At 44.6% G+C, this 18,175-nt stretch overlaps 1 protein-coding gene across 1 annotated transcript in view; it reads right to left on the bottom strand.

The window, feature by feature from the left end:
- XKR4 (XK related 4) overlaps positions 1-18,175 on the bottom strand; it is a 363,695-nt gene that overhangs the window by 131,132 nt on the left and 214,388 nt on the right. The window contains exon 2 of the mRNA XM_082433008.1: positions 11,365-11,564. Coding sequence (XP_082289134.1) covers positions 11,365-11,564 — 200 coding nt within the window. The remainder of the gene's footprint in view (positions 1-11,364; positions 11,565-18,175) is intronic.

Raw genomic sequence — 18,175 nt, 5'->3', positions numbered from 1 at the left:
TCTCCATGTGGTTTTATACTAAGGAACGCTTACAGACCAATTGAAACAGTTGCTCCTTTTTGCTCCTGCTTGCATCTGGCTCAGTGTGATGGGATCTCATCCCTCCCGATTGCATACATATAGGCTCCCATGCATGAGTGAGCAGTATGGTGAAAAAAAGGCCTTTCTTAAATCAGTCAACAGGAAATGATCCCAGTTTTTTATTCCTGCTGAGTCATCAAGAAAATATTAGCCTCCATGTCTAAGGACTGTTTCAAAACTCAGTCTAACTCCAAGCTGCCCAATGAATGTAAAAAATTTCTAGACTCGACTGTACGCTCTGCGATGGCACAAGTTTGTCGTAGACAAGAGGTTTCATAGCGAAAACTATTTCATTGGTTGTGGGCGCTTCCCTCATTCACCCACCCAATCAGAATCGGGTCAGAAAATCCTGATCGTGTAACTGTGTCTGTGGCTTCCTAGAAAAAAAAAAAGTTATTTAGGAAAATACCATAGTAAGCCACTTTCGAATTTTTTATTAAGTTGACCTCACTTTGACTCTGCTCAGCAAGGATTTGGGTTACTATTCATGGTAGTTATTTTTAGTTTTTAGAAATGACAATTACAGTATGTCGATATTCAAAGTAAATACCTGCTCTGAGTTTGGGGTAAAGGTCAGGTGAGTGGGCTGCTGTTTCCTTTGTAAACAAACAAAAATGCCCAAAGAGCGTTGCTCACCACCCAGCTCTACAGGGATTCAGTCGTTAGTCACCGCAGAGCTGAGGGACAGTGCATCCTGGGAGAGATTCAGGGTGAAGTCAGGATGAGACGCTCTGTGCTTTGCAAAAACAGTCCCCTAGATAGTTAGATGTGTATCTCAGGAAGAATGTTAATGAACCCAGATTCTTGCATCTTCTATACATAGAAAAGCACTGAAATCATTAACTTGAGATAGCTGTTCTTCTTGACCAGCGTACCACTTTACCAGGATGTATACTGGACTACACACATTCCCAGCCAAAAGTCACATCCATCCTGGTTCCTTTCCTACCGCTTTGGAAGAGTTTCCTCGGAGCTAAATTATCTAAATTTATTTATCACCCTGAATAAAACTTAAACTCACAACTCCTACGTTGTACTTTTTTTTTTTTAAGTTGACACCTTGAAGGTACGAAGCACTGAAAAATTATTGAAATATTTGGGGAGGTTGGAGGTTGGCAGACAAGGAAGCCACAAGAAAGGCGAAGGAACGGTGAGTGTTTGGGGACATCATTCACTGCAGACAGCCCTTATGCCTGTTTGCTTCTCTGTTGCACCAACCGCTCCGCAACTTTCCGCCAGGTCCCTGCTCTCCCAAGCCAGGCGTGTGCAGTTATTCGCATCTGTTCACCCGCTACCCTCACCCCACCCAGTCTATCACCCAGTGCCTGAACAAGCACGCACCCATGCTCACTCACATCTCACCGAGAAGGAGAGGGAGAGAGAAGGAATACTGAGTGGAAAAATACCAAGATTTGTGCTTGATTATTGGAGATAATTAAGTAGGACCTAAAAATAGTCAGGCCCTTATTTCATATTATGTTCAAAATGATTCAAATTCAAAACTATTCACAGCTGTGCTGTGGGCTGCTACCATACAGAGTTGATTTCAAGCACTTGAATCAACGATCAGCAAATGAAGCTTCTCTCTGTTCTTCTAAGTATAACTTGGAGTGGTACCATGACTCAGAGGCTATTGAATGTGAAATAAAGGGATCAATAATATCATTACCCTCATGACACCCATCGTTTATTCTGCCAATACTTTTCAATAGAGGGGAGCAGTGTGGCCAACAGGCCCTGTCGGGTGTGTGAGCCTCTCCTTACAAAGATGTTGATGATGATGAGTCTTTAAAATTCAACTCCATATATGCATTGATTAAGCAGACTGGCAGTTTACTATTTTATTGACTGACTTATTGATAACCCCCAAATACTGAACGATGCAGAAACAGGCTGAAAAGTGAGACGTACAGAAAAATATGTGTATTTTTCAAGTATATATGCAGGATTTACCCTGCTACTAGAAATATTTTTCAAATATGAGGAACGAATCTAATCCTGTGCCACAAGTAACACCAACAATCCCATTGCTTTGAGACTGCTATCCACCAGCAGCATTGCTGGACAGACAGGTGTAGACAAAACCACCGGCCTCCCTCTTCTGTGTTCGTTCATGTTGCTGTCTTTTCTTCAGTGAACGTGACAAAATGTTAGGCTTCACTTGTGACCCAGCTCAAAGGCCGCTCTTTTAATGAAAACTTCCCTGATTCTTCCAACATTCCCTGACGTCACAGACGGCACCGCATTTCTACTTTCTGTGTATCATTTTTTCTTTCTTTCTTTTTCTTTCTTTCTTTCTTTCTTTTCTTTCTTCCTTCCTTTCTTTCTTTCTTTCTTTTTCTTTTTCTTTCTTTCTTTCTTCCTTCCTTCCTTCCTTCCTTCCTTCCCTCCTTTCTTTCTTTCTTCTTTCTTCCTTCCTTTCTTTTTTTTACTGAAGTATAGTTGATTTACAATGTTGCACCAATCTCTGCTGTACAGCAAAGTGACTCAGTTATACACATACATACATTCTTTTTTTATATTCTTTTCCATTATGGTTTATCACAGGAGATTGGATATAGTTCCCTGTGCTCTACAGTAGGACCTTGGTGTTTATCCATTCTAAATGTAATCCTTTGCATCTACCAACCCCAAACTCACAGACCAACCCTCTCCCTCCCCGCTCCCCCTTGGCAACCCAAGTCTGTTCTCTATGTCTATGAGTCTGTTTCTGTTTCGTGGATAGGTTCATTTGTGCCATATTTTAGATTCCACATATAAGTGACATCATACGGTTATTTGTCTTTCTCTTTCTGACTTACTTCACTTAGTATGATAATCTCTAGTTGCGTCCATGTTGCTGCAACTGGCATTATTTCATTCTTTTTTATGGCTGAGTAGTATTCCATTGTATACCACATCTTCTTTATCCATTCATCTGTTGATGGACATTTAGGTTGTTTCCATGTTTTGGCTATTGTGATCTGTATCATTTTCTATAAGAGATCATTTTATGTCACCAAAGGGCCTTAACATGGCCACCAACAGTATAGAGCACATTGAATAATAACAATTTTTTGGTCTTTCTTTTCCATTAGGTTGAATTCTTTGAGAGCAGGGGCTATGCCATTTGGTTTTGTATCAAGTACACCTAGCCTAGGGCTTTGTCACCCAGCAGACATTCATTCTTTCTTTTATTCAACAAATATCCACCAACTGCTTATAATGGGCCCAGAGCGGAGGGTCCATGCAGCCGGGAATTAATGCGTGCCAGCCTTTCCTGTGACATCATCAACTGCATCAGCCTCTGCGGAATTTGTCAGCACCTGGGAGGGAGGACGTGCTGTCTTTTTTTAATACCCAGTGGGCCTTCACACTAAATACTATTGAATACATTTAACATATCTATAACACCAAAAGAAATCACAACTGTCCAGTGTAAAGGCTGCTGTTTTATAATTTTTGTGTGGTTTAGCTCTTTAAAAGTTTTCTTGGGTCAGATTTTTTGTTATGTGTTTTGAGGAACCTATGTCTACTTTCCTAACAATTTTGGTTCAAATTAAAAGTCTTTGATGAAGCTGTTCTTAAAATTTTGTTTCGTCAATAATGAGCTGCTGCTTAATAGAATAGATTTAATAAAGTTTATATGGTGGGTACAATGAAGTAACAAGGGAAGAAACTAGAACACTTCTTGGAATTACGCCCTTCCTATTGCAATGGGCACCATTAAGAGCTCTTTCCCAAATCTCAAAAGATTTGTCCCATTCCCAGCCCTTGTCACATTTATTGCCCTCACTGACTTCCTGTGCATTTGGATCAGAAAGTTGAGACACTGCAGGACTCTCAAGAAATGTACTTTAAAATTGCCAGTTTGACATTACGTATCAAAAGCCTTCAAGCCCACAAGCTTGCCCTCAAATCCACCCATTTCACTTTAGGTATTTAACTAAGGCTGCAAAGATTTTCTTAATGTGTTTATAATAGGATTATCATAGGATTATTGATTATGGTGACTAGAGATGATCACTTATCATTTCGAAAACAGGGAGTTAGTGGAAAAGAAAAAGATAATCCACGTGCCAGTAAATTACGCAGTAGTGAGAAATGATGCAGAATTACATACATCGTCATGGACATATATTCATGATGTACTGCCAGAAAAGAGGAGGTTACAAAATAGTATCCATATTTTAATTCTATTTTAATGTAATATATACGAAACATGAAAGAACTCAATAAGCACTAAAATATAATTAATTGTGGTAATATGGTAGCAGGTGATATGGGACAAGTTTTTAAAAAATAAAGATTAGCGTTATCACGGTGTGCTTGTTTATGTGTGATGGCAATGACCCAGTAGAAAGGAGAAATTGATAATACAGGAGAGAGAGAGGATAATTTCACGAACACGATGCTTATGTAGGTGAGAGGGCACGGGATGCAGCGCAGAAGAAGAGGGGTCAAGAGATGGGAGCTGGCACAGCTTACCCATGGTAAATGGAGGGAAGCCGGGTGATGGGTGCAGAAGGAGGTGGGGTTAGTGGTGGGAAAATAAAGCCGTTCTTATTTCACTGCTTCTGTCTTCTCACTGACATAGGAAGTGAAAGCAGTGGTTTGAAGTGATGGAGGCAGATGGTTGGAAGTGTGAGGACAGAGAAGAAGGAAGGAAACAGTCAGTTTTGTAGCAGGAGAGTGAATTTCAAGGAGAAACAATGTCGGATGCTTGACAGTGCTGAGTGACCACTTGAGATCTGTGGTCAGACGTTTCAGAGAGATGCATCAGTTGCCAAACTCGGCTGCTTGGATGTATTTAAGATGACACAGTCTCCATGGTCTAAAATGTGTGCATTCGTCTCATATGATAGTCTTTCAGGCTTTCACTCAGAAACAGCTGTAACTAGCTTGATGATCAAATCTCTTAGGTGGAGGCAGGCAAAAGGTGCCCAGCGGAGTGGGGCGCGTGTGCCAGTTGCCTGGCAGGCGGGGTCCCCAGCTCCTTGACTCCAGCTTCCCGCTAGGTTCTGCCTGGAGGTGGCAGTGGGCGGAGCTTGGAAAGTGGGAGGCGAGGAAAGGACACATTTTTCTGGCTTCCTGCTCAGATCAGCATCCAGTTAGTCTTGGACTTCTCCAGCCACCAGCCCTTGGCTCTTTGGGGCCCGCCGGACGCAGCCTCACCGCAGCGGGGGAAGCAGCAGCTGGGACGGGGCCCTCAGCAGTAAGATGATTTCTGTGAGCGTCGCTCCATCCCTGCCTGGCAGCCTCTGCAGCGGCTAGACTGGCCCCTCTGGTCACCCAGCACTCGCCAGGTTGGGCCCCTCCCCAGAGACCTGGGCACACGTTCCTGATTCTTCTGGCCCCCGGGCTGGGAGCTGCTTCCTTTAATGAAGAATCCCAGACTTGTATAAGCATCCTCTTTTTGTCCGCTTATCTTCCTGTGGAGTAGATTCTGTGATTTAAATCCCTTCTTTCTGAGATACCTAACCTGTTTTGTGTTCTTGGTTGGGGATGATATTCTAATGGACACACAAAAAGCAAGACACAGCAGCTGATGATCGGAGATGAAACAGCAAAAGTCCCAGGGTGGTGGGAGAACATTAAAGTATGTGCATAAGCTCTTGGCAAGGGCTGTGCAAGGAAGAGCCAAGGGGCAGGTGCAGCCCTCCGACCCGCAGCGTCCTCGGACCAGACACCAGGGGGCAGGAGAGGGGTCCCAACGCTACGTGATTGGAAACGCACTGCCCACTGATCTACGTTTTCCAAAGCTATCAGTATAGATTTCATAGAAACAACTCTCTTTTCACACTCGTATTTCATCAGTTTAAATGCTAATTAAGCGAAATGACTACCAGAACCAGAACCTTGAGATAAGCAGCTTCAGAAAACCAGACTGACCCTTGCTAAGTGTTCAGCTCAACTTGAGGAGACAACTGGGCCTGTGGACCCAAGATCGCCCGGTTGGCGTAGACGTTCAACGCACTAAGGGCATCAGGAAGAACATTCTGCAGAGGGAACGGAGAACTGCCTGCCCAGCGCTGGAGAGGAGAGCTTTTGCCGCATCCGTTTTGGGATAATGAGCAGCCTTCCCGGTGGGATGGTGGAGCCTCAGGGTGCATTGGTGAGCGGGGGTGGTACGGATCAGAGACCCACGCGTCAGGTGGTGACGGGCTAGACGCCCATGACCGTGCCTTCCACGTAGTGTCCGTGATGCAGCGTGAACTGCCCTCTAGTGAAGAATGGGCTCAAGCAGGGGCTGTGTGGTCCCTCTGTGCGGGACGGGGACCTAGACCTGCTCTCGTTTTCTCTCATCCCATCTAGAAGACGGAACAGCTTTTCTGGAATACACCCGGATGAGTTAGACCTTTCTAAATATGTTTTGCCACGTTGTTTATAATGCCACATTACAAACTTTTAATAAAAAGTGAATTGTTTTTAGGACAAATTTTACAGCCCTTCACGCACCATCATGCACACAATAGACATTTGATAAATGTGTTAATGAACTTAACGAAAATAGCAACGGAAAAACAGACAGATCCAAAGGGACAGCACACAGTCCCACTCACAGGCTGACACTCTCCTCGGCATTCTCCCTCCTCTGCAGAAATCCACGGGTGGAGCCGGGTGCAGAGACAGGAAGTCGGCACAGAGGACTTGGGCCTGGGGGTCGATGGGTTCCTTCTCTAACCTCAGCCTCGGGAAGGTAGCCGGGCGTGTCTCCACCTGCTTTACCATAAAATGGAGCAACTGGAAATCCAATGATTTAGGTCTTAAAAGTCCTCATCAGGATGTGACAAAGGAGACAGTTGTCACACTCAAGGTGTCTCCTACCGTGGTTGGCTGGGGACGGTGTTTGTTTAAGGAGAGCCCCTTAACTTCTGACTTCCCTGTAGTCTCGTGGGATGCAAGACAGGAAAAGAATAATTAGAAACTTCTTCCAGCCCCCTTTGCTTAATTCCGTTCACGAAGTATTCGGGTTAAACTGTCGGCAAAACGGGCAACCATGGGGGTTTTGGACACGAAGAAATCGGAATCGAGGTAGGTGTAGCTGTCTCTTCCTGCTCAGCAAAGCTTTCCTGGGCACACGGTCTGTGGGAAAGCATCTGTTCCTAACTCACTCTGTGCACCGCAGCTTAAATACCCAGGGAGTGTAAAATGAGACTTTCCAACAATGGCAAGTAGAGGTGGAAATTGGAAATGAAGAACTAAAGCCGTCTGGAAAAAGTGGAAACAATTGCGCTGCTAGGTAGGCACCCACTTGCATCTGGTGAGGGCCTGATTTCTTCTGTTTACCTAGACGGTTCCTTCGAGGAAGCGCTGTTCGTACACGAAGGCTGTGCGGCGCGGGCGTGCACACCTGGCCGTCAGAGCCAGGTGACTGTGCTGCGTGCAGCCTGGGCCGTGGTTCACCCGTTCTGGCTGAGAAGCTTTCACGGCGTGTGCGCGGTGACCCCGCACGGCATCCCGGGCCGCTCCGAGGAGCACGGGCTTCCCCCACCCATGGCGCGGCTCTGAGCAACGCGGCCGTATAGGCAGGGCCTGCGGACACCGGTACCCGCGGTACCCGCACGGGTCAGTATCCTCTCTGCCAGCCGGTCTACACAGCCAAAGACGAGTGCTCGGGGCATCACAAAGCTGAAAGTGACTCCAGAGACCCTCCAGCCCACCAGCCCTTGTATAAGGAGGGGTAACTTCGGTCTGTAGAAGGTAGTTAACCTTCTACCTTTGCTTGTACCATCTATAAGAGATAGAATCAAATGTCCTGGATGGGTTTGAGATGTTGCTTGAAAATAGGACTGACAGGCCTTGGACCGCATCTTACATCTCTAACACGGAGGGCTGCATCCTCTACACGGAGACTAACAGCGCGCTTTGCCCATCTCTGCTTACCACACACAGTCCTTCTACATCTCTCTGCCCCTCCTCCTGTCCTTCCTGCCTGCCTTGCTCTCTCGCTCTCTCTCCAGGTGGGGAAATGGGATTGCACTGGAAACGTAACGCAGTGTCAACTGGAAGCTCCAAGCACAGGCTGCCGTGCTGCCTTACGTTCCACGTGCTGTCTTAGTTGTGCGGGTACAGTTGAGGCTCCCTGAGTATTTCTTGCTCTCCAGAGACAGATGTTCCTAGGGAAACGCCAGAGCCAATGAAGAGCAGCAATTCTGTCAAAGGTGGCAGTGCCGAGTGGAAAGAACTGGATATTCATGTTCAAGTTTCTGCTCGGCCCTGATTCCTGGTCTCAGAACAGGAGCTGAATTCTCCTTCCTGGGACAGGACAAACTGAGAAACAATTACGCTTTACTTAGCTCTCCACTGAGCCTGTCGGCCTCCAGTACAGCGAGGCCTCTCTGACTTAATTATTCAATAAGTAAGGAGCCCTGAGAAAGGGTTTTCACAGCCGACAGGGTTTTAGGGCTACACCAACTTCCACAAGAGGAATACAATTTTTCAGCATCAGTTTTAAATGTTGTACTTCTTCTTGTTTGATTTTTAAATTGGTTTTAAAAGAGTGTCCATCAGAGAGCAGTAGATGGTTGAAATTGGATTAAGAAAGCATTTTTCTTTCTGTCCTAAAAATAATAATTTTAGACATAGTCATTTACGGAAATAACTTGCAGACTTAGGACCACTCTTACCTGCTAAATAAGAATATTTTGAAGATTTAAATTCAGAGCTATTTGCAAATACCTCACAGCTTTCATGCCACTGATTATGTGCATTCATTGCAGAAAGTTGTGCTTTTATATATAAATCTTAAGAATCTTTTACCATAAAGATATGTGAAAATAGATGTCAGACTAGGTTCTATCACATTCATTTTTCTTTTCCTAGAGAGGAAAGGCTCAGTTCTTATAATTCACATCAGTTTAATTTATAAGCTGGTTCATTTGTAAGTGGGGTCATCTGTCAGCAGAGGGCTGAATTTAGAAGCTCTCTCTGCAGATGAGTTTCTCCTCAAAATGCAAGAGGATTGAGATGGCATTGCCTGAGCTGGTCTTCGTCTGCTGGAGGTTTTGTGGTGCTTGTTTGCTGTCAGGTATTTCCTCTCTTTGGTCTTTTAACACAACTTTCTGCCCATCTCCCTGCTTAAAAAATGGCAACCATAAGATCAGCTCAGTGTCCCTATTCCTCATCCTGTGCTCAGTGACTTGCGTTGATCCTAGTGATCTTTGGATCTAACTGTCTTTTGACCACCTTGGGAGTGACACAGGACATATTTTCCCCACGGCTCTCTGATTTTGACAGCAAGGCTTGCCTTGGCCAAGGACAAGGTCCCGCTCCCGAAGTCTGTAGCAAACCTGATGCAACAGTGAGCTTAGCCGCTAAGCTAGGGACACCAGGCGTCAGGGAAGAGCCACAACTCCAAGAAACACATATTTTGATTCCTATGTTTAGGATGAATAATCTGATAAAGACAAAGAATTGTCTTTTCTCTATGTTTTTTTTTTTCTATAGAACTTTACATAAAGCTCTCAAACGGAAAAGGTGATCTCATTTTCTCACACCCTCCCTCTCCTTTCCTTCTCCGTCTCCATCATCTTTAGGATAAGAACTTCTCTGTGATGTTGCAGATCTTTTAGGAAACTAGCAGAGACCCTCAGGAATCTCGGGCCACACAGGAAGGTGGCTTGCCACACTCCTCACTTGTGCCTGGGGTTTTCTCTTCCAGAGAGTTCGCAGGTGTGTAACTATACCAAGGGGGTGCCAAGTTCTTCTGGAGATGAGAATTTGACAGAGATTCAATTCGATGTTGACTTTGAATTTGTATCCTCACGTACAGACCACCTCCTGATGCACATGCCTGGCCCCGTAAGTGTACTGAGCATTCAAGGATGCAGCGGTAGAATAGCACTGTCAAGGAGTTTGGAGATCATCTAGTTTAGTTTGAGAAACTGGGCCCCAGAGAGGTTAAGTGGCTTGTACCAGGTCTCACAGCGAGGAAGTGAGATAAGCAAAGCCGGAGCTTCCCTGTGCAGCGTGTGGTGTCTCACGTCTGAAGAGGCTCGTCCACGGATAATTCACATGGGGGAGGTGGATAAAGCTCGCCTCCCCCAAGCTTTTCTCCTCTGCTTCTGTGCTAACATCCATTTTCTCGTTCTTCCATTTTGCTTACTAGCATGGGAGACTCCCACCCCCTGGACCTCTTTGACTCCTTTCTCAATCTTCTTGGACTGAAGCTATTCTCATGTGGAACCAGGGCTGGGCCAGGAATTCATAAATCAGTGGCCCACTGGCTACCAGCACACAGTCTATCTCTCTTTTCCTGTAATACGCCTCCCCCTCCCTCCAATTAGTAAAGTACCCAGCCCAGGCTTATGTGCTCCTTGCTCTAAAAAGTTGTAAGGACCTTGTAGAGATTCCCCAGACCAAGCAGATCAGATCAGAGGATGGCCCAGTACATACAGCAAGTCACAGCAAGGCTCTGCTGAGACTGAAACAAAACGAGCACATTACAGAACGTTACCTGTTTAACAACATCTGTTTGGTTACAGGATTGACAAATTACCAGGAAACCTTGTAGAAAATGTTACCTATCCATCCTCCCCCACCCATGTAGTCACCTGTCTACCCACTGGTCTGTCTAATCTGCTTCTAGAAAAGATTTCAGCAGCAGGCCCTAAGGAAACGTCGGGGCGGATCTGTTATCAATGGAATCGTCTTACGGATGAGATGATCAACCAAGATGGCAAAACCCAAAAATATTAACCTGACTGTAATATTCATTTTATAAAACTTAGTACTACATAAACAATACATTATTAAATACTGACAACATTTTCCCATATGACCTTCTTTTTAAAAATATTAAGGTAATCTTTATCATTTCCTTTAATCTCTCTCCTTTTGTGTCCTAATATCAAAAAGAAATGGTGGCAATTACCCTAATATTCAAATATGTATTATATATATATAAACTTATACATAAAATGTATATAAGATACGTAATAGTTAATATACATACAACATTAGAGAGGGCTATAGGTCTTTTTTCAAATTTTTGGAAATTATCGTACAAGCCAGAAAGCTTCAGTGGATTCTGTTCTCATATTGAGCAAGTGTAAAATCATAAGGATTTTTTTTCCTACTGGAAGGGCAGCTTGAGGGCAAAAAAGTCTTTCAGTAAATTACCCATGATAAGTGATGGCGAAGAAGAAAACAGGCATCATTCACAAATACAGGTGTCAAGCGGCCGACAATAATACGGAGCACCGTGACCTGCGTCAAAGGGTATTGGAACGGTCCTCGGGTTGTGAGAAAAGGAGCCGACCACCTTTCCCCAAATGCAGAAAGTGAATCGCAAGCCCTTACCTTGGAGGGCCTGCAGGCTGTGAGTCTGTACGATGATGCAGAGCTGCAGCACCAGCTGGGGAGCGCTCTCCAGGAACGTGGCAAGCAGGTGTAGCATGCTCACGTCCGCGTACTCGTAGACCATCTTCCAGTAAAACCTCCACCGGTCATTCTCTCCGCTCTGTCGACTTCGAATACCTAGGTATATCGTGTGGAAATACCTAGAAAGGAAACACAGAGAAAAAGAAAGACCGGAGTGATAACTAAGCCTTCAAACACCAGGGCTGTTTTTTCTCTTCTGCAAACCACCATATATGTGCAAGCACATCCAGGAAACAACTACCTTAGTGGCTTATCACTTAAGGCCCCAAGCTGGCCCTTACTCTTAAAGGTTCACTTTGAGGAGTCACTGCAATTTTCGCCTTCATTAAAGGCATTCCATTGCATTGTAATATGAAGGGGGAGGTGAGACACAGGTGTAGAAGGGATTTGCTACTTTGATAATCTACAGACACCCTTCCTGGTCAGTTCCATCATGTGCTCAATGGTCCTCAGCAGATGGATGTCTCCAAGGGCATGATGCAAGTCAAGTTCTAGGACGTATGTGTTTGTAAACCCTCCTGATGCCTTTTTAAAAAACTTTTACTATTGAAAATTTCAAAGCTATACAAAAGAAGAAAAAAACAGTGTATTGAATCCATAATAAAATTACCCCACCGCTTGAAGAAAATTTCCTGATAATAATCACCAATGTGGTGATCTTAAGTATTGCATATTAATTTTCCAGAAGTCTTTGGAAAAGCATGAGAATGAAAACAAGCTTGGCAATCCTGAAAGCCAGTGCCATTTCCCATTGGGTGTGAAAGATGCTGTCTCTGAATGGTCATCACATTTGATTCTGACAAACTTGTATTTGTTCTTTAATACCATGAAAAAGAAGTCAAATTATCCTATGGAGAGAAAAGACCAGAGGGTATAGATACTACAAAGAAAGTAAAGTGACATAGTCCTTGATCTAATTAGTGCTCTGGCTTTCTTGTTCTTTGGGTCATGATGTGCTCATTCCTTATGAATAGTGATGAAGTCCTCAAGATGGGGTCCTTGAGTAACAGGCCAGCGCTGTTAGGGAGACAGTTTCTGAAACTGGTGCTCCTGCATCACCTTTGCTTCTGGTTCATCCCCTGAGGGTCACATTGAACAAATCCAATTCACCTTTTCTACACAACCTTTCTAATACTGGAAGGCACCTCAGAGTCCCCAGAGATTTCCACTTTCCTCCCCTCCCTTCCAAAACTCCTAGTGTACCCAGCCAGGTGTCCCATGACCCCCCAAGTCTCCTGACACCCTGGTCACTCTCTGAACATGCTTCAATTTCTCCTTCACAGCACTTGGTACTTTAATTACTTCTAAATGTAATATGTATATATACAATGGAATATTACTCAGTTATTAAAAAGAACGAAATAATGCCACTTGCAGCAACATGGATGGACCTGGAGATTATCATACTAAGCAAAGTAAGTCAGACAGAGAAAGACAAATACCACATGATACTGAAACGGAGCAGGACCCTATTGTTCTTCGCCCCCGCCCCGCCCCCCCCATGTCCTCCGCCTGCCTTTTGTCTGTGGAAGAAAATTAGCCAAAGAATACGTTTAATCAGAGAAGTGAGAAAATGCGTAAACAAAGGAAAACAGTCCAAGGAGACCAAATAATAATAGTTTAGTCCTTAAGCATAGTCAAGGACCTGTAGTTCCTCCTTAAGGGCTATAGATAACATTCTGAGCCGTATCCTGTGAGCTGTCTTACAGATACTGAAACCCCCTCACCAGGTGGAAGAAGGTAACTACATGATGACCAGGCTGTAGCCATGACGTAAGCTGCCATAATTCCAAGAATTGGCCTCAAAGAAATGGGAACAAACCGACCCTGGAACTGAAGATTAACTGTACCTAAAACAATCGAGATGACGCTGGTCAGACAGCCAATGACCAATTTCAAGATGCCCGTCAGAGCTGCCTGTGCTGTTTCTGTGTGTAGCCCCTCCCTCTGTCTATAAAAGCTCTTGCTCCTTGAGTGTCGGGGGGGGGGAGTCGGCCTTTGGACAGGCGTCCGCCCTTCCCCCTGGGTGCCGGCCTCCGAAATAAAGCAACCTTTCCTTTCCTACCAACACTTGTCTCTCGAGAATTGACTTCTGAGTGGCGTAACAATATCACTTCTATGCGGAATCTTAAAAAAATGACACAAATGAACTTATTTACAAAACAGAAACAGACTCACAGACACAGAGGACGAACTTATGTTACTGGGGGGAACGGGGGCGGGGATAGATTGGGAGTTTGGGACTGACATGTACACACGGCTATATTTAAAATAGGTAACCAGCAAGGACCTGCTGTACAGCACAGGGAACTCTGCTCAATATTATGTAACAACCTAAATGGGAAAAGGATTTGAAAAAGAATAGATACATGTATACATACAACTGAATCACTTTGCTGTACACCTGAAACTAACACAACATTGTTAATCAACTATACTCCCATATAAAATAAAAGTTAAAAAAATAATATGGATTTATGTTATATTTTCCCTCCCTGTGAATCTAAAGCTTTCCTCTGCTATAAGTGTCTTGATCAAGTTGACTGTAGGTCAACATTCCTAAGCTGCTTTGCCACAGTTTTTACTGATTTATGTGAAATTGGTTTGTATATTTTCCTTTGTGTCCCATTTCATTCATTCCTTCCATGAATAATATTTGAAAATTTGATTCTGGAACAGAAATAAAAGGTGATTTTGTTTTCCCATCACAGTATTATGGCACAGGACAGTGGCAGGGGGAAGGTAGGGGTTACCAGAGCCGCAGGGGCTGGTTTAACACCTATACATCACCGAATACAAAGGTTGCCTTCTTGCTTGAAGAAAGTTGACCAGAAAGTCAAAGTCCTTATAATAATTTTATCTGACTACTTAAAAATTCCTAGGTTACCCCAAAACACACGCATTATATATATAATATATACTTATACAAGCATTATATATATGGGTAACATGAAAGTACAAAAGATTTCAGGATTTTAAAAATTCAGAACATGCAAAAATTTCCAAAAAAGCCCAAGGGAAGTACATATGTAAAGACACAAAGATGGGGAAAATGCCCTGCGTTCTGATAAGAAGTGTATTTGCATATGTAGCGCTCTTGGCCTGAAATGCATTTTGCACATTCACATTACCTTTTCTTAGAATGACCTTATCGCTTTTCTCCACTAGGGAAACTTACAGTTGTGGTTTAAAACTCTGCTAATGTATCTCACCTCAGAAGACCTTTCTTGATGACCGCAACCGAGAATCCTTCCCTGCACCCGACTTGTGCATGCCGCCAACACGGAAGCTACCTCACTGGGTGGGTTTATCTGTTTCTGTGTTGGCTTCTGTTCCAGACCTCCAAGGCTGGAGGGTCTCACTCATCACTGAAGCTCACCATTGAGCACTATTTTCTGTTCACGCTGGGATTCACCAAAGTGTGTTAAATTGAATTGGGGGGAAAGTCTCAAATTCTATTTCTTTATAATTAGTTATTTTCATGAGACGGACCAAGAGCCTACATCATATCAGTTTTTGCTTCCAGCTGGAAGCACACAATGGTTTATGCTATTTAACAGACATTAGCTCTATTAGGAGTATTACACAACATCAGGAGAGTTTTCTACTTTGTCTAAATCAGCAGTGATGGACATCAGGAGTCTTATGTCCACAGCTCAGTCAGCCCGGGCTTTTCTCAAGTTTGTGCTCTGAAAAACGATGACAATAGGGGGCTTCCCTGGTGGCGCAGTGGTTGAGAATCTGCCTGCTAATGCAGGGGACACGGGTTCAAGCCCTGGTCCGGGAAGATCCCACATGCCGCGGAGCAACTGGGCCCGTGAGCCACAACTACTGAGCCTGCGCGTCTGGAGCCTGTGCTCCGCAACAAGAGAGGCCGCGACAGTGAGAGGCCCGCGCACTGCGATGAAGAGTGGCCCCCGCTCACCACAACTAGAGAAAGCCCTCGCACAGAAACGAAGACCCAACACAGCCAAAAATAAATAAGTAAATTAAAAAAAAAAAACAAAAAAACCCCGATGACAATAAAGAGGCTTTGCGATCACAATTGGTTCTCTTCCATCTTGTCAATATGTAAATGGTTTACCACATTTTGTCACATTATTATTTTTTTTCACCATCTTCTTTATCAGCTGCCGGAAGGGAAGGTTGGAAGAGAAGAGGCCCAATGGGTGTGCGTAGAAATGCGGACCATGAGACACAACTGTTCCCACCGGTTCCTCACACCACATGGTAAGAAAATGTTGCCCCACGTGTATGTGGGATGAAAACACAAATTTGTACCTCAGTGTCACGTTCTTTCCCCTCTGCCACGGCTATCTCCTATGTGGGCTGTGCGGACAACAGCCCTCCAGTTATAGAGTGAGTCCCTGAGAGAGGTCTTCAGGGCTTCAGCTCTTGTTCCACGTTTGACCCGTATCGTGCAATTCCACGTCGTGCTTCCCCAGAGGTTTGACTCCAGGGAGATCTGGTTTCATAATAATTTACTTCTCAGGGCAGGGAATTTTGTCCACGTTGACAAACAGCCCCAAACACCTCTCACCTAACTGGTAATACCAGCTGTTCTAGACACAGAACATCAATGCAGAAAGCAAAGGAAGACTGGTCGTATTTGTCATTCAGTTCTAACACGTGGGGACAGACGAGGGATTATTCAAAGAAGCTAGACTATTGTGTCTTTTAATCTAGTAAACTGCATAGGGAATTGAGAAATAAATATAAAAGAATAAGCTCATGAGTTCTTTTCCACAGAAATTTAGAATGACATGAAGAAGGACTTGTGTTCCAGTGAAAAGTCACTGTGTTCCAGAAACAGGAGCAAAACTGTCAAGTTAACTCTTCTGTGCAGGTGTTTTGGTTTGTGTGTGTTTTTAATAGCTACCAGGACAGGAGCCTTGGAGTTACTTCTTGTGTTAAGCACCCTTAGGTGAGTTTCAAAAAGGGAAGAGGTTTTAAAACAGAAATATTCTGTAAGAAGTTACAATCCCTTTGGTGAGAACTAATGATGTGGTAGACGTGAGGCCTCAGGTCTGAAACTGAACCCCAGGAGACAAAGAGGCCCCCAACGAGGGACAGCTGTGTAAGATGTCCCTGAATCAAAATCAGGACCGAAGAAACTTGGGCGGCACTGAATTGCACCCTTGGTCGTAGACCGCTATGATGGCAACGTGAGCCTGTGCTGTCTGCCTTCCATGAAGGGCCCTCATAATGGCTGCCTTTGCACCTTCACTCAGTGGATCTGACAAGATGCTTCCACCGTGCTCCATCCAACCCACCAGTGGAGTCTGGGAACTTACAATGCTGGTCAGAGAGGCCGAGGGGACGCCTTGATATGTGACCCCACAAGTTAGCTTTTTTTTAAAAATAAATTAATTTATTTATTTTTGGCTGTGTTGGGTTTTCGTTGCTGCGTGCAGGCTTTCTCTAGTTGTGGCGAGCGGGGGCTACTCTTCATTGCGGTGCGCAGGCTTCTCACTGCGGTGGCTTCTCTTGTTGCAGAGCACGGGCTCTAGGCGCATGGCCTTCAGTAGTTGTGGCACGCAGGCTCAGTAGTTGTGGCACACGGGCTTAGTTGCTCTGCTGCATGTGGGATCTTCCCGGACCAGGGCTCGAACCCGTGTCCCTTGCATTGGCAGGCAGATTCTTAACCACTGCGCCACCAGGGAAGCCCACAAGTTAGCTTTTGAATGGTTCTTGGCAGCCATCTACTGGGTAGACAGAGTCGAGAAGTTCATGGTTGTGAGCTGCCCTCCTAGTCTAATCCAGATCCTTCACATTGCATTATAGCACGTGTCTACTCTGGGGGAGGGGAGGATGGCTGATGGCCTTTCCCTGGAAAACGACCCTTTGCATACTTGAAGACAAAGGCCAAGCAGTCTTGTCTCCTTGGCATCTGTGTTATTATGATTTAACTGGGAAGTATTTTCTCCCCTCTGATTCTTATGGCCACTTAGCTTCTGATCCAAGTTTCTTTATCTGAAGGTGGAGAGAACCGTACCTCCTTCACGGCTGTGTGAGCGCTAAACAAGAAGACGTGTCTCGTGCATGTGCTGGGTTCACGATGGGCAGGGATGTCACTGCACACCAAGGTTATCGGTGTTCTGGGCTCATCTATAAGGCCATCTCTTTGACCCTAAAAATTCAGGTGGTTTTATGTCTTCAGTTCTTCTTGTTTCCTTTAGGCATTTTATTCTGGGGAGTGTTTCCATCACGTTGGATCTGGCCTTTGCCTGTTCTTCCCGAGGGCAGATGCAGAAAGTCACCACTCTGCTGGGAAACAAGGTAGTTTCTACACCTCCTGAGTGTCAAAGGGAGCCAGCGTGGGGTCCAGGTGGGGCTTGGAGGGGTCACTAAGGTTCTTTTTCTTAGGATTCTGCTTTGCTGTATTAATAAAAAGACAAGTAACACCCAACAGGCAGAGGTGACCAAGGAAGTTGATGTCAATGAAAAGACATTCATATAGGGAGGATTTAGAGAAAGCCATATTTATGGTTAAAATTTTAGCATAATTACCGAGAATTTCCTTCATTTAAGAAGGAAGAAAGTTTCAAGTCTTCGTCATCGAGGATGAAGTATGCAGTAAGCACGAGAGGGTAGTGGCTTAAACACACAGCCCTCATTCCTGCTGACAGGAGATGTTCCCGATAAACCCCACTCTGAAATGTCAGTGTGCCCAACTCCTCCTCTGAGGTGAACGCATTCAGAAGACGTTTGCCATCTTTACTGTATGACT

This window comes from Balaenoptera physalus (genome assembly GCF_965194825.1).
Source record: "Balaenoptera physalus genome assembly, chromosome: 17".
NCBI lineage: Eukaryota > Metazoa > Chordata > Mammalia > Artiodactyla > Balaenopteridae > Balaenoptera > Balaenoptera physalus.
This window is presented reverse-complemented; position numbering and strand designations above follow the sequence as displayed.